The 16,499-nt window shown below is 42.8% G+C and overlaps 1 protein-coding gene across 5 annotated transcripts in view; it reads right to left on the bottom strand.

Moving 5' to 3' along the window:
* tenm1 (teneurin transmembrane protein 1) overlaps nt 1–15,585 on the bottom strand; it is a 158,580-nt gene extending 142,995 nt beyond the window's left edge. For 3 of the 5 annotated variants that reach the window (XM_067518554.1, XM_067518553.1, XM_067518550.1), the window contains exons 1-2: nt 15,171–15,311; nt 2,152–2,423 (exon numbers count right to left, since the gene is read on the bottom strand). In XM_067518554.1, the coding sequence (XP_067374655.1) occupies nt 2,152–2,368 (217 nt within the window). In that variant the 5' untranslated portion in view covers nt 2,369–2,423; nt 15,171–15,311. Of the gene's footprint in view, nt 1–2,151; nt 2,424–15,170 lie in introns of all 5 variants that reach the window. The other 2 variants (XM_067518551.1, XM_067518552.1) reach the window with 2 other exon arrangements.
* Nucleotides 15,586–16,499: the final 914 nt, after the last annotated feature.

A 16,499-nucleotide genomic window follows, 5' to 3' on the forward strand; every position in this document is an offset into this window, starting at 1 on the left:
TTGAATAACTTCCCATTTCCTGCCATTACACTTGGCTGCTTCTGACTCACTTTGGTAAAAATGACTATTTATATATTTAACACTACTTTCTCTCAGTGTTGTAAGTACTTGTCAAAGCAAAAATCAGAATATCTGTCAAAACAGTCTGGGTCATAATTTCACTGTAATGCAGCTGGGGATGTAAACACATCTAAATTCTGTTTACCCAAGGGTGTAATTACCAATGGTGATGGCTCAATTACCAACCCAGGCAAAGACTCCAGACTTACAGGGACCCTGGAATCATGTGTCAAATGGTTTGTACTAAATTAATTGGATATTGTTTGGAAACGTACAACACGGAAGCAGAAATCAATGATAAAAGCCTCAAGACTTCCACGTTCATTTTAAGGCCCTGTGTTGAAGAGGCTTCCTCTTTGAAAATTTAAAATGGACAATTTGAGTTTTGCACATACATAGAAAAAATGGAAGGGATGTGAGTGAGTGCTGTTTGTTGCAACATTATTTTCCCCGAGACTACCCCAAAAACATCCACTAATCACCGGGCATGGCAGCCTAAAAGTAGTCTGAGCTACACACACTATCAGGATTGAAAAAAGTATTTTCTGCACGCTGGATTTATATTTAAAGATTTCATTGAACTGCAGTTTTTAAAATGATTTACTGTGTGCACACAAGGAATCAAAACTCTTTTATTCAACCTCATGGTGAGAGGCATTAGGGGAAGAGAGGTCCATACCCCCGTAGGGATCAGATACTTGTAAGACTCGTATTTGTGAATAAGTCACCTATTTTTGGCTTTGAAAACAAAAAGTGGAAAAATTAATGAGGATGAAGGTGTAGATCTTTCTTAACTTTAACTATCCGAACAGCAAAAGCAACACTGGGCAAACATGGGGCCATGTAGAGCAGAGAAAAGAGGTGACGAAGGATTTAATAGGCAGAAAGGAATTTGTAATATTAGGCCAAATTAACAGCTGGGAGGAGAGAGAGAAGGAAAGGAAGGGAGGAGAGGGCAATATGTGGCAGTTTAAAAGATGAAAGAAAATACGAGGAACATGGGTGGGGAATTAGGGGAGAAATGAATTGGCTGATCTTTGTCAGGAACACTGTAATCCATTAAAAATGTCACTGGAGGCAACGTACCCCCTTAACAGTTGGTTACTTAGGTAGGGTATACTATATATAACTCTCTTGCCCAAAGATGAACAGATGTGCTTCGCAGGACCGGCTGCCATTGACATTTGAAAGGCTGCTTTGGGGGGTCTTTTACACCTTGCCATATGACACTGAAAGCAGGGGATGTTGTTTGTTATGGAAACAGAAAAGCTGGGTAACTGTTGAAAATGGCAATTGCTCTTTGACACCACAACAATGAGGAAGACATCAAAGCAACATGATGATGACTAATGGCCATCGACGACTTGGCGCATGGCGGACAATACGACAAAATCCATAGCAAGTGGCGTTTGAATCTTGAATTCCCCTGAGCGGGCTGCACGTCAGGAATAATAACTGCTCAGAATGGCTAATGTGGCCTGTTAGCATGGTGGCTAGGTCTTGCAGAGTGGTGGGACGCTGGCGTAGCACGAAGAGTACCTATTGATCACTGTGAACCTTGCACACAGGCCTGCTCCTGATGAGGTGCAGCTTCTCTCTTAACACCGCACATGACCTGCATAAAGGCCATCCATCACAGCACGTGCTGCCCCATTTCTCTTCCTGTCACCCGCAGTAAAAATTTTTGGTCCGTATGTGTCAATGTGCGTCTGTATGTGTGCCTACATCTACTTGTGTCTGTATCTGTGAGTGTGTGTAATGAAGGGTGGTATTCCACCCCAGGAGAGGCCACAGAGGTTTGGGGTTGACCTAGTTTAGCTGTGGGAGAGAAATATCACCTCCGTGGAGAAGAGGTAATTGCCTGCCTCCGACTGTCCTTCTGGCTCATTGTGGGCTGTAATAGGTAATTCACATAGGCCCTTTTAAAGACCTCTGGATGTGCGTGTGCATTTTTGTGTGTCGGCCCATAGCCCATACGTGTGTCTCTTTGTGGCAATATCTATTTGTGTCCAGATACATCTAAGCAACTGTGAATGTATTTTTTTTAATAGGGTAAGTACATTTAGCCTCAGCATGCCCTGAGCGTAGTACCTGGCTGGGGCTGGCTGTAGTTGCTCTGTCTTTCCCGATGTGAACCAAGGGTGAGGCGCAGCTCGTGCGTGTAGTCGGGCAGGGTTTCACGTGAAGTGTAGGAGCGGTGGTGGGCACGGCCATCCTCACTCTCGTCAGATGAGCTGGTGTAGGACATCTCCATTTCATGGCGCCCCTTAGACAACGGTTGGTAGGGTTTACTGTCCATCTCCTCCATGGCTCGAAGGGCTCCACTTAGTCACTCAGCACAGCCACTGCACAGAGCACAGAGTCTGGGAGCAGGGGGAGCAGGGCGGAGGTAGTGAGGACAGCGGGGAGGAAGAAGGATGGACAAGTGGGGGAAAATGAAAGGTAGCACAGGGTTGAACAGACAGGGCAGAGGAGAAAAATAGCACGAAAAGTCTGTTATTGAACACAGAGGAACAATGTTGCAACATCTGCTCATTCCAATTACAGCGCCCATTCATAAACACTATTGGGCTTCTTTCATATTTCACACCGAAGGTTAGTTCCAAATCAATAAACTCAGAAGGGACCACGACGGTGGCCATTATGTCCGGATGTGTTTGAAGAGAAATTGGCTGAAATCAAGAATGGCTCTCTGGTCTGTCAGATGTGGTTTCTGTTTTCTCTAGCTACTGTAAGCTTTATCTCTTGATTACAGTCAACCATAAATCAACACATTTGTAGCTGAGCCTCATGTCTGTCACTCTCATTAAACACTGTGACTCACAAAATTCGAAAGTAATGATGAAACAGTATTAGACACCAGTCTTTACAGTGTCACTGCCCTCCTAAATAGCGTAATGATAAATCAGCTCTTTTAGCTCTAGTCAGCCCAGATTCTCTTGTTCTTCTCTCAACCACATCAAAATCTACTTCTGATAACGTCCCAAGCAATATGCTTCTACCGTCGCCAACTAATGATTGATTGGGACAACGATTACAACACAGAAGAAGTGATTAGAAAATACTTCATTCATATTAGTTCTCTTTCACCGTGCCCTGCCTGAGGCCTTTCCAGCCTATTTCCTGCAGATATAAAGCTTCTAAATGGAGCTTGAGAGGGTCATTGCTCATAGAGACAAAGTGCTATGGTATTGACCTCTTCAGGGAGTCCTGTAGTCCATATATCAAAGCCATTAGAGCGTGCCTGCTCAATACCTCAGAGATCTGCAGCACAGGGTGATCACCACTAGTCTGATACAAGTTTACAGCTGACCTTTCTACCACTGCAGTAATGCTTTTATTCCACCTGAAAGACTCCTTCCCCTGGCCTTGCACTCACCCTCTTCATTCCCCACATGCATGCACACGCACGGATCAGTTTGCACGCACAAATGCAAGACCACTCGCTGACCCTTGACAGGGGACAGTCAAAAGATGGGCCAAGTTGCTTGCACATTCATCCCACACACACATGCAAACACACAACATCACCCCCTTCTGACATTACCATAGCGCCGATGATCTGTAAAAGCCCCACACTTGTCTCTCTTTCCATGCATCTCTTGTGTGTTCATTTTATGATAAGATGAAGCACAACAATCCCTTACAAAATACATCAGCACATTTTGCATCCAATTATCTTTGCTATACTGTAGCATACTGTAAGCTCTTATGACTTACACACATACGCTTGTGGTTCCCTGCAATCATGATGCCTTTCATTGTGATTGGCAGGAGTTATTGCAAGGAATCAAAGCCCGCTATTATCTCAGCTGCCCTGTCAGAATGGGATTGACTGGTGTCACCTTCTCTCTGGTACGGTGAGGAGCGAGTATACATTACCCTGTGAGCTCTGAGCTTGCTGCAGGCACTGACTGCTGTCTATCTCTACAGAGACTCACTGTCCTGTTTTATGTCTGTCACAAGCTTACACGCAAGAATAAAAGCATGCAATCATGCACATGGGAGCACCATCTTGTTCCCCTATCACGTGTGTGCACATACACACAGACCATCACCATTGTGAACATCTCATTTAGTACATGTAGTTCTACTTTTATACAGACATGTGCATGTAGTGTGGTTTCATTTAGACCACACCTGTTTATCATGTTTGTCTTCATCCCCCCCTTTTTTTTTTACCATCTTTGTACCGATCTACCTTTGCTCTCCCTCTCCTTCCCTCTTATTCTTCTTTCCCTACCGAACCAGCTTTCCACCCTCCATCTCATCCTCAGAGGCTCCTGCATTTAGAGAAGTAAGCCTGCTAGCGGGGGTTATTCTTGCTAATTCTAGCCCACAGTGGGGTGCCCATTAGGGGGTTTGATTCTTGGTTTTGATGTCAAAACCTGGAGGTTGTTTCCTAGAGCCGAGCTCACTTCAAACAAGACACATGGGTGTTGTGTAGGACAAGTCAGCATGTGCCACCTGAGCACAACACAAGCCTAGATTTGCGACTGAAGAATAACCACCTGCGGGTGTCATGGACGCCATATTTTTGTAACAATCTATAGAAAACAGCCTGGAAAAGGTTTTCAGATCATGGAAAATATAGAGTAAAATTTTAACATGAGCCTCTCTAAAACAGCGTCATTTGTATCATCTCTAATAATTTTATTTTAAGTATGTATAATTTTATTTTAAGTATGTGCAGAACACGTGACTACACGGTGCACTATAGGATCTCTTAAGGAAGCTAAATAAGTGCTTAACGAATTGCATCAGTATCATGCCAGTGACTAACAACTGATTATAACCTCTATGTGACACCACAGTATGTAAAATTCATAGACTTCCATGGCCAATGCATTTCCATCTACTGTTATAATCACGGTACAATAATATAGACCCCGCAGCCACAACGTTAGTACCACCTCGGGGTTTTAATGTTATGGTGGACAGGAGTCAACATGGACACACCAGGTTTTTTAACAGATATTGGTTAACTCTGTCCACCACATCACTTAACCCACCAGGTAGATTTAAGGTCGTGGCTGTGGTTTGTACTCAGTGAAAGACAAAAAAAAAAAAAAAAAAACATTAGACACAGATAAAATTTTGAGATGCACCTCATGTGAGTTGTTTGTTCTGCAAATGAATTAAGAATGAGCAGTTGCATACATATGTATGTATAAGCTACTGTGTAATTTTATTTCTAATTCATAACTTATCTATAATTCAACAGTGTGTAATGAAATCTTTACTGCTAAGTTTAAAATTAATAGAAGGTGACAACAAGGAAACACACACATTGTATTACTCTATTATGCCCCTCATCTCCTCATCCACTGCTAACCTTTTTCTTACAGTCTCTTATCACCCCCCACCCCACACACACACACACACACACACACACACACACACACCCACACCCCACCCCCCCACACACACATCCCCCCCACACACACAGACACTGTAGTGATAATCCATGACTGCACGGTTGCAATAATATCTAATGGGACCCTTTACCCACTTGATCCCTTCCTACCCATCCATTTACTCAAACAGTGCCACCATAGACCAGTGGGCTGTTTTTGCAAATCTGCTTAGAGAAGTGATAGAGGTTCACACACAGAGTTGCTTTTAAACAGGATTTACACTCTAAGTCGTCTCCAGATGGGCAGGGTCTCTAGGATGTCCAACAATAACAACACAAACAGAACAGCTGAGGCGGTTTGTAAAGGCAAGGACCATGAGGACAAGTCAAAACTGATTGACTGTACACTTTCCAATCTTAAATGAATGTGCTGAAATCATGACAAACTGGAAGAGAGAGCATGCATAATGGGAAGAAGGAGAGAAGCAGACAGAGGATTGGGGCCAGGCAGATGCAGACAAATTGAGTTTCCCATCGGTAAGTAAACAACGAGGACAGGGACAGCAGAGTGCCATCCAACAATATTAGCTCCTCAGATTATTGATACTGTATAATTCCAGGATTACAAATACATTGCCACCATGCAGAGAAGGTCTTATTTTCATAACAGCCTGGAGACCCCTACTGAATAGGGAGCTACTTTCTTTGTTAGCTGTGGCCTTTGCATGTTTCCAAGCAGCCTGTTTGCACAGAGACAAGCTAATCCAGACCTCGCAAGCCACGGGAATGATGATGAGAAACCTTGAGAAATATATTTATGGTAGAGCATAAACTTGTCACAGCAGCTGCTCCAAAGTGAAGTCGTGACAGTCCCGGTGTTGTTTGCAGGTTTTCATTTTGTCTACCATTACAATGGCTTAATCATCAGAATGAATAGAGACACAGTCTGTAGCTGCAAATGCAGATCCAGGCTACAGGTCCTATGGGAGTAAACAGTGAGCTGTCAGAGAGAGATGCTTAAAGTAAAGGTGTGTGTTTGTGTGTGGGTTTGTGTGTGCATGCATGGAGAAAGGTGGTGGTGGGGTAGGGATTAAAAAGCTATCTGTTCCATTCGTTGGCACCACCATGGCTCCTCAGGCGTATGACAGGGACACCTCAGACGAGAGGCCTGGAGGACCCAGAGGACCCTGTTATACCTAAACCACCCGAAACACAACAAAACAATGCAACGCCCACTGGGAGTCCTCTATGCCTGGCAGAGGCAGGGATGAATGGAGACCAAGGATAAAGAGAGTGATGGATAGATAATGAGAGATGGAGAGATTTCACAGTGAAAATGGGAGGAATTGAAGGATAGAGAGATTGCCAAGTGAGACATGGACTGATAGAGGGTTTTAATTAGTGGATAAGGGCTAGCTATCTGTGGGCGGCGGCAGCACTCTCGTCACGTAGTTGTGCTTTCATAGCTGACCAAGCCTGAAATCTCTTGCTGCTAATGCCGAGTTTACCAGCAGAACACATACCATAGTGTGCACCCCCACACACACACACCAACACAGACAAGCCTGGACCTCACCATACATAAAGCATTTCAGATATGTTTCAAAGATAAAACTCAATCAACCACTGACATAAACTCAGTGCCCTTGTGCCCACACACTTACAGCATTCACACTAACTGACAAACAACACAGTTGAACACCCACACGCTATAGAGAAGCAACACATTTTGGTTTTTTTTACAGCAAAGACTGTGTTGTGTAAAACCTTGCTCTCTGTTTCTCTGTGCTACTGCCATCTTTACCATTCAGCCTCCGGTACCATGTTTGCCTACCTTCAGTGTTCCTCACACAGTACCTCCCAAGGTTAATGCATGTGTGTGCAAATCAAGTCATATCGGTGACACAATAGCCCAGAGAGTCTGAGGATACGCCCACTCATGCCCGAATGAGAGCAAAAAAACGGAAGTGTGTGTTTGTCCACTTGCATGGCAGATCAGGTCTTGTCGGGGGCTGTCAGGAGCTAGGAAACCATCCTGGACCAGTTGACTATTTATAGTGGACCTGGGTCAAAGCCCACATCGGTTGAGGGAAATCCATAAGGTCCTACACTATTCATGCCCTCTGAACGTGGCCTAGAGCAAGAGAGTAGCTAAGCTTTAACTTTTCAAAGGCCATTTTTTTATATTTCAGCTGCAGTTAAAACTTCTCAGTTTTCAAATCCCAACTAAAGCTTTTTTTTCCATCACTCCTTCTCACAAGACTAGTAGTGCCTTTGCATGATATCCACCTCTGCTGCTTCTCTCTGATCTAAAGCCTGCTGTTAATTCCCCAGAAGGCTAAGGAGCAAACAAAAAAACCCGGCAAGAACACGTACCCCGTATGAAGATTCACATGACGACGAACACACAGATGCACACGGGGATTGAGACACAACCCAAAATCAGTTAATCAATACTCTTGACAAGCCAAAGCCCCATTCAACACATTTGATATTCCTCGTCTCGTGCAAGATAAATACATGTCACTGTCCTAGCAGGACTAAAAGGCTGTTCGCACTAACTTGCTTTGCAAATAAAGCTTTACATCAAGACTGACAACCTCCTAAGCTCTCAGAATCAGCCACTGCCTGGTGAAAAGCCTCTTTCAATAATGCATTTGACCGCTAAAACCTCCAACACTCAAAGCCAAGCAAAGTGGCAGCATTATAGATACAGAATTAATTGATAAATCAGTCCCATTGATTGCTGAAATTGGATTTGGCGATTAGCGCTTTACAGAGTATTTCCTGCATACTTCCTTTATGAAGTTGTTGATTACAGAGAATGAGAGCATTAGCCCTGAAGAGGAGTAGCTGAAAAGATCTACTAGCAGCTGCGGAGAAGCATTGCAGATTGATTTCTGAATGCTTAGTGGCCTAATCTTCCATCTACACCGTCACCGTTACAATGTGACGCTTGTCATCTGGAAAAACCTAGGAGTGTGTGAGAGGAGGAGGATTTTTGTAAGGTTCCCACTCTGAAAGTCCTGAGTCCCTGCAGCTCCTGCTCCTCAGATGTGTTCTCAACCGTCACCACCTCTCTGATTCATCTGGGCTCTTGCAGGTTAAGTTCACAGATAGCATTCAGCAGCCTCGCACACGAAAATACTTCTTGGCAAAAAGCGGAACAGCTCCACAAAGGCTGTCATACACAGTCAGGAGTAAACTGTGGTCAAGGTGATGCTCTTTTGTGAGATGATGAGACACAGATGTGTGGGGGCTAATACCTTCCACCACTGTTTCCGCTCAGTCTACGAAAACACATACATGCACCTCAGGGTTACTGTGTGGCATGGGTTAACCACACTCTTAGAGAAATATTGGAAGCTTCAGCATTCGCCAAGTGTGAATCTATTGCTGTTTTCGGCCCTGAAAACAACAATAGAGTCCTATTGCATCTACGAGATGCATCAGTGAAAAGAGGAGTCACAATTTTATAGATAAACAAATCATTTATGTTTGAAATCAATAGCACATACTGTAAAAATGTATTTGCGGTTACAAAATAGCAGGGAGTCATTTTAAGCACTTTTCTCTTCAATATGATATACTGTATGCTTTTTTTTTCATTTATCCTGCATCTTATTTTCCGTTGCAGTCTTCTCTTTCTAAAGATTTGCTAGGCAAAACTGCACTGGGCACGTCCCTTAACAATTTGCATTTCTCATTTCGCTGCTTGTCAGATGAATCACTGTGTCTTCTTAGCACATTAAAGAGAACAAAATATGAATTTTCCAAACAATTCCTTTTCAAGGCACATTGGGTTGAGATGACATGCAGTGCACGCCGTAAAATGTTGGATTTTAGGATTGTTACATCTAGAGACAGCATGTATTAGGCCTTCTTTACTTGAAAATGGCTGCACATTGCTGCCATTATTCTCTTGGATTAGAAATTTGATATTTCTTTGCTCAAATCACTTTTCTTTGTGCAGCCTGGCTTGGCATTTTGGCTGGCAATCAGCAGAGAATATGTGTCTCTACAGTTAGAAGTCAATTTGAGAAATGATACACATACTTGAAATACATCCCAGAGTTCATGGTGGATCAAGACTCATTCTGAAATTAAGTGTTAACAACAAAAGAACGCCCCAGCAACACATTGCAGCAAATATTGAACCCAATTGTACTGTACTGTACTGTATTGTATAAAACATGGCTTCCAGCAGAGATGCATCAAGCACCGTTTTGGAGCTATTCATCTTTTCTACGAGTTAATAATTCATGATCATCCAGAAAGTAGAGCTATGAATATTACTGATGATACACATGAGGCTATTTACCAGTCAGCAGGAAACAGATGAACTCGTTTATAGGAGAGATGTACAGTATAACATCACTGTGTTTTATGTTGTTAAGTAAATCACTTCATGGGCTTGCAACAAAGCTGCAGATGTTACTTATTCATATGATGGTCTTGAGATGTAGATATAGATATGATATAGATGTTTCATTTTGGCTTATATGCAGCAGGTGTGTGAAAAACTCATTTCACACATTATCACATTCTTACAGTAGCGAGAGCAAACTGTCGTGTAGATGTTTTAGGGTTGGTCATATGCAAGCTTTTTTTCTGAATATCTGATAGATCTTTTGTTTCTGTCCTTCCCAGATAATTCCCCAGTATTGATTCAACTGAAGATAAAATGCTGCCATGCATCTCGTCAGTGAAAGCTGGCCAGCAACCCCCATTGTGTCCTCTGTGACAACAAAAGCAGGATAAAATCAACACAAATATAATGGATTTTAACGTAATTATTTGACACCAACTCCAAGGCATGCAGTTTTGAAGTGAAGGACAATTTATATGGCTATAAATTGGGGAAGAAACAAAAATTGATTTTTCTTCTTCTAAAGTTGTCCAGTGACTTGATTAATAAAAATTTCACGGTGAGAAATGTTTCCCTGTAGGTGTGGGTCGGCCTTTTTGTGTGTGAGTAAGGCAGCTTACGTGTGTGTGTGTGTGCCTACTACCTACTTTATTGTGATTCACGTCAACTGTATTTAGAAAGCATGAAAAAATAATTCTAGTATAGTAACACAGTCACACATATTCAAAAGCTCCTTTTTGAAGTGTAGGATAATTTCAAAGACATCTTACAATAGATGTATTATCATAATCAAACCAATTAGTTAATTAACAACAAAAATAAAACACATTACTCGTACTCTTTTCTTTTCGAGTAAAGCCATTAAAAAATGTAATTAATTCACAGTTATTTCTCAAATGTCAGTAGTGTGAGTAATATGAACTAAACTCCTGAGCATCTTGGACATTTGGACACAACACTTTGGACTATGTGAGTTTCAGATTGACAAATTTTCACCAAAGAACCATTACCAAACCATTTGTAGAATTACCAATAACAAAAATTATTATTAATTACTGTACAACCCAATACCACATAAGAAATGAAGTCCTCACAATTACTATACACTTACATCATTCTGACAGCTCTTCTCTCTCAGCCCACTAGCTAGGTGGGTTCCATCAGCAAGCCTATTCACACACACACAAACACACACACACACACACACACACACACACACACACACACACACACACACACACACACACACACACACACTCCTCTTGACAAAATTAATCTCATATTTTAAAGAGAAGTGGAGTGGGCTTGACCAGTAAGCCTCTCATGGCTCTGATCCTTATGTCCCCTGAGTAGAATTTAAAAGGAGGGAGGGAGTGAGTTGGAAGGTGGAGGAGTGTGAAGGGAGGCTGTGATTGCATTTTCCTTATTCTACTGTATAAAGTTCCTGACTCTTGTCCATAACCCAATGGAAAAAGACAGATGAGAATAGAGAGCTGCAGATGCCAGTTGAGACATAGCCAAATGCTTAAAAGAAGACTGCCTCGGGCAAATACTGTATGTACGTGTGCATGTGTGTATATGTGTGTTTGTGTGTTTTTGTAGCACTGGTAAGTGAAGGTGAGTTTGGTTTTGATACTATTTCTGTTCCTTTCTCTCTTGCGATCGGTCCCGCTTTTGGTCTCAACATGAAAATAAACAGGACTGCACTTGGATAAGTTGTCATAGGGAGAAAGAAAGACGAAGTACACATGCTTAGTCATAAAAGATCTAGCAGGTGGAAAAAATATATTATATTTTTATCCACTATATATCAAAGTAAAAAAATATAAGAAAAAGCAAACAGAAAAAAAAAGATTTTATATTCAATAATAATTATCTAACTTTGGAAATAAATACTACTAATTATGAAATACATATGTGTACAAAGGCTACACGGTCTTTAAAAGAGTTCATTATCTTTTTATAATTTGTAGGCAATTTGTAAAATAATGACCATATGCTAGACCAAAGCTTTTCCTATTTACTGCTTATTATCAGTAGACATGTTATATTGCCAGGACTGCTTTTCAGCGCTAAGTGCATTAATTGTAAACACAAGTATAAACACTGGGCCTATACTACCATATGAGATTTTTATAGGGTAATTTGGCAATATTATATTGCTTTTGGGTTTCGCTTTTGTTTGATGGCAGAACTAGCAATTTCCTTACTGCAGAGGCCAACCACAGCCGAATGAATAGAGGAAACCCTAATTAGCACTGCAGGATTTGTTAAAACAATTCCTCTCGAGGATGGAGCAGCATTGCAGCAAGAAGGTAAATATTTGAAGTTGTACAATGGTTACATCGCTAAGTGTCCGTATGCCTATGTGTGTGTGTGTGTGTGTGTGTGTGTGTGTGTGTGTGTGTGTGTGTCAGTGTGTAAGTCTAAGGGTTCGGCAGTTTGATTACCCTACTGGCACGGGTTCTTTAACATTGAAATTATCAGCGGGTGGCGACACATTTTATGCGTTTCCAGCAATTACATTCTTACCATATGATGGACATGCAGAGAGAGAGAGAGAGAGAGAGGGAGAGAGAGGGGGGGTGGGGGGGAGGGAGAGAGAGAGAAAGACAAGAATAAAAACTCCCACTGGGCCTCTTACTGTAGTTGCAAGCTTACACTCTTCAGCCCTAAGTGTGGTGCTTGACATTATAAACAACCTCTGATGCATTTCACATTGTCCCTCTCACTAATTCATGACCCCAATTTTATTGAGGAAATTTAGTTTTGCGCAGAACTTGTGGGGCAGAAGGGAAGTGTGAGCGATTCCATGGGAGAAAGGAGCAATACAGTGCCAGGGGCTACTGCATTCCTGGAATGAAAATTCATAAATAATGCAGGGCTGGATAACAAAAAGAACTCCCCACTGTCTTGCACAACACTGCACTATCCAAAGGCCATGCAATATCAGTCAAATCTCAGAAAAACACATATTATTAGGCACAAGTGAAGAGTTTTTTGTTAGTGGCTTCTTGACTCAGGACAATGTGATGCGGTGACAGCCGAGGCAAAACGCCAATATCCTAACAATCGGCACGCTGGGCTTAAATTGTCAGGACGTTGCACTAAAATAATGATGGGACTCCAAGCCAAAGAGCTGAGCAGCTTCTTTGGATTTCCAAAACACCATATGCACTACCCACATAACAATAACAAGTCTGAAAAAAAAATAAATAAAAAAAGAGCGTGCAACAACTGAAAGATATAATTAGCACAGTGGCAACTGCTGACCACTAACTGCTGCTGAGCAGTAACCAGAGTGTGCTGGCACAAGTTGAAACTTAAAATCCTGAATATCTGACTGATTGATTTGTGATGTGCGTAGGTGGTTGACTGACAGAAATGCCAGTGCCTTATAAGTGACATGTGCACAGCATATAATTGCCGACATTTCAATTCAAAGACCAGTCCTCTAATTGTGAAGAAATTGCCATAATGGGTGTGCCATTTAAAATATGCTCTTAATCACTGTTCATCACCACCTCCAGTGTGAAAGCCCTGCAGGGCCTCAGGAATCATTCACATGTGGACAATAAGCTTACACACACAATAATAAGAGTTTCTCCCACAGCACAGTGGGGGAAATGAACATAGAACACAATCACCGACCTCCCCAAGTCCCATACATCTACATCATCTTCAGTGTACAACACATCTGACTGTAGTGTACGCGTGTGCGTTTGTGTGTCTGTGCAGACACAGACGGAGAGACTGTGTGTGTATTATCTAACCTCCATGCACAGATGCTCTCTATTAATCACGAAGAACTAAAACAGACTGCTTCATTTTTTCTCATCTCTACCAATAACGTTTGAGCTTAGGAAGAATTAAACAGTGTGCCTGCATCACCGTGTGCAGCGTCAGGTATAGGGCAGTGACACGCACTGCTACACTGACAGGAACACACTGCGCTCGAATCCATAGGCTGCATTTAGATCCTAAAATATCATGGTAGAAAGCAGGTATGCCTGATGGTAAAACAATCCAAACATCAATACAGTTCTCTCAGAAATGTGCACGGCAGCTGGAGGAGTAGTACATTAGATCCAACGGATTAGGCATTCTGATAAATACAAGTTTCTGATTACAGTGCATTTGCATTTCCAGATGAACGTTATGCACAATAACTAGTTTTTATTCCTATAATCAAGCAAAACAAGACTAACAAAACAAAAATGGAGGAAGAGTATGGGATCCTTTTGGGATTTACTTATTGATGGAAGAATGTAGACGATTACTCACGATTATTTATGGATGTATTTATTTGTTTAACTTATTTAATTATTTATTTATTGGAAATATGCATCCAGTGGTATACTCGAAGTAATTATTTATAATCTACTGTGAAGGAGAAGGGTGAGTGGGTCTAATTTAAATCTATCGGAGCATATCCATCCTGGTGCAATTTGCACTGCCTTCACAATAATTATGATTTATCAAAATGCATTTGCTGCTATTGATTATTTACCCTCACACAATTTAAACATGGCCGATGTGAAAAGCACATATCATGCAACTCAGGAGTTTAGTCAAGGAGTCGTCCCACCAGCCGAGTGTCATCCAGAAGGGTAGAAGTTCTGGTTTGGAATAAAACTGCCATGTATCAGCAAAATGCAGCCACAGTGTGCCACAGTGTTGAGATGTCTCCTGATGTGCCTGTTGGACCTGCAGTGGTGGTGGTAATGTCTAGCCTGGGCCCACTAGGCTGCATTGGTGTTGGAAGACAGAAGGCACGCGTCAAAGAGATCTATACCCCCTGGATCTCCGGTGGCCCTCTTGGCATCATTAGGCCACCTGAGTGCTGATGGAGATGGAGTGGATGAGCCGGAACTGGAGCAAAACATCTCAAGACTGCAAGCATTGCTGAACCAAAACGAATACGACATTTGCACCCATGAAGCAGGCAGTCTGCTGTTCTGCACTGTACCTGAACTCTCATCAATTAGACTGGCTGTCAAAAAATTAGGCTTGTGTGCGCTATAAGTCTGCGTCCTCACACTTCAAAGAAGGCGCAATGCTTTCCATAAACCGCCCCAGCCATACGTATACACACAAACACTCTCTCTCTCTCTCTCTCTCTCTCTCTCTCTCTCTCTCTCTCTCGCTGCATGTTTCTTCGTCTGTGGCTCCCGCTCACACACACATGCAGACACTCACACATGGCCCGATGCACCGCGCACAACATCTGAACAGCTGATAATAACCATTTCCCGTGAACTCACGTTGTCTCAGCACCCAAGCCTCGTTTAGCCAAACAACATCGTAGCCGATCGAACCCCCCCAACCCCCACACCCCCCCCGCCAGTGAGTCCATTACAGGCCAGGACTGAACGTGTCGCTTACCTTTCCGACGTAAAGCCATTCCTTTAGTCCGATTCCATGCTATAAGAACCCTGCAAACGCTGAAGACTGTGCAATCCCCGCGGTAGAAATGTGACTCGAGACGCGGTGCTCCTGCTAAAATGTGGATGAGACACCTTTCTCTCTGCCTGCTGGTCTGGTTTTGAGGCGGCGGTGCTGATGCTGACGATACCCGCCTCTGAAATGCCGATAGAGGACGACGAAAAGATTTGTGCGGAGAAGAAAGAGCTCCTTGCAGGCGCTGTACGCGAGCCAGCTCCGCTGTGCTGTGTGACAGGGAGCCCGGCGCGCTGCGTTTAGCCGCAGTTGAACTCGAGGAGGCTGACGGGTGATGCTGTTGCTGGTGAGGCTCGGTGCCGCTATAACAGCATCTCTGGATCATACCACCGCACCGAGGAGAAGGGGGTGTGGCACAGACCGGCCACAGAAACGAACACGAACAGGCTCTCTCTCGTCAGGGGGTCGTCTGGATCACCAGTTAGACTCATTCAGGTGATGCCATATGGCTGCACTGTGGTCCAGTGCTGGAATGCTGACTCATTATAAACAGTCAAAATGGTGAAAGTTGGCTCTTTTCTGCTACTGTTCCTGCTTTGGTCACATTTCAGCAGCGTTTTTTCCAAAAACGAATGAGCAACAGCAACACACACACATAAACACATTTCAAAAGCATGATGAAAAGGAAAGCAAAATATGATGGAGTTGGACACTAAGTTATTGCAGCAGTGGCACTGCTTTGCGATAACACCTGCAGACCATCTCACACTGTCTGCTTTTTCTTTCCAAATTAGCCACTTAATGATTCTGACCTGTGCACTAGGTTTTATGCACTGGTGTGGGTATTTACAGCTAGTCGGTAGCAGCTACAAACAACTTGTGAATGACAGGGGTTCTAATGATGCAGTTTATTATTTCCCTATAGCATAGTACACGCTGGACTGCAAACAACTATTTCTGACAGCTGCTTCACTCTAGCTGCCTTTTAGACTGTCTGGCCATATCCAAAATGCAACACAGCAGTATATGCATCTTTTATCAACAATGGGTTTTGGTATTTTCCATCAATTTCATCACTGGTTCTCTAGTGGAGGCTGTAAGTCCAGCACAAAACAGTGAGGGAAAAGCTCATGAGTTCCACGCCTTGATAAAACTGTGTTTAATAATGTGTTTGTCATCTGGTGGTGGGTGGTCAATATGTAGCTGCTAGGCTGCTGTAAGAAACTACTTTTTGGAACAATGGTTGCTGGAGATTGTAATGGCTTTTGATCAGAAGTCCGAAGACCTCTGGCGTTTCAAAGTGGTCAGGCCTGC

Source organism: Channa argus, chromosome 10 (genome assembly GCF_033026475.1).
Source record: "Channa argus isolate prfri chromosome 10, Channa argus male v1.0, whole genome shotgun sequence".
NCBI classification, from domain to species: Eukaryota; Metazoa; Chordata; class Actinopteri; order Anabantiformes; family Channidae; genus Channa; species Channa argus.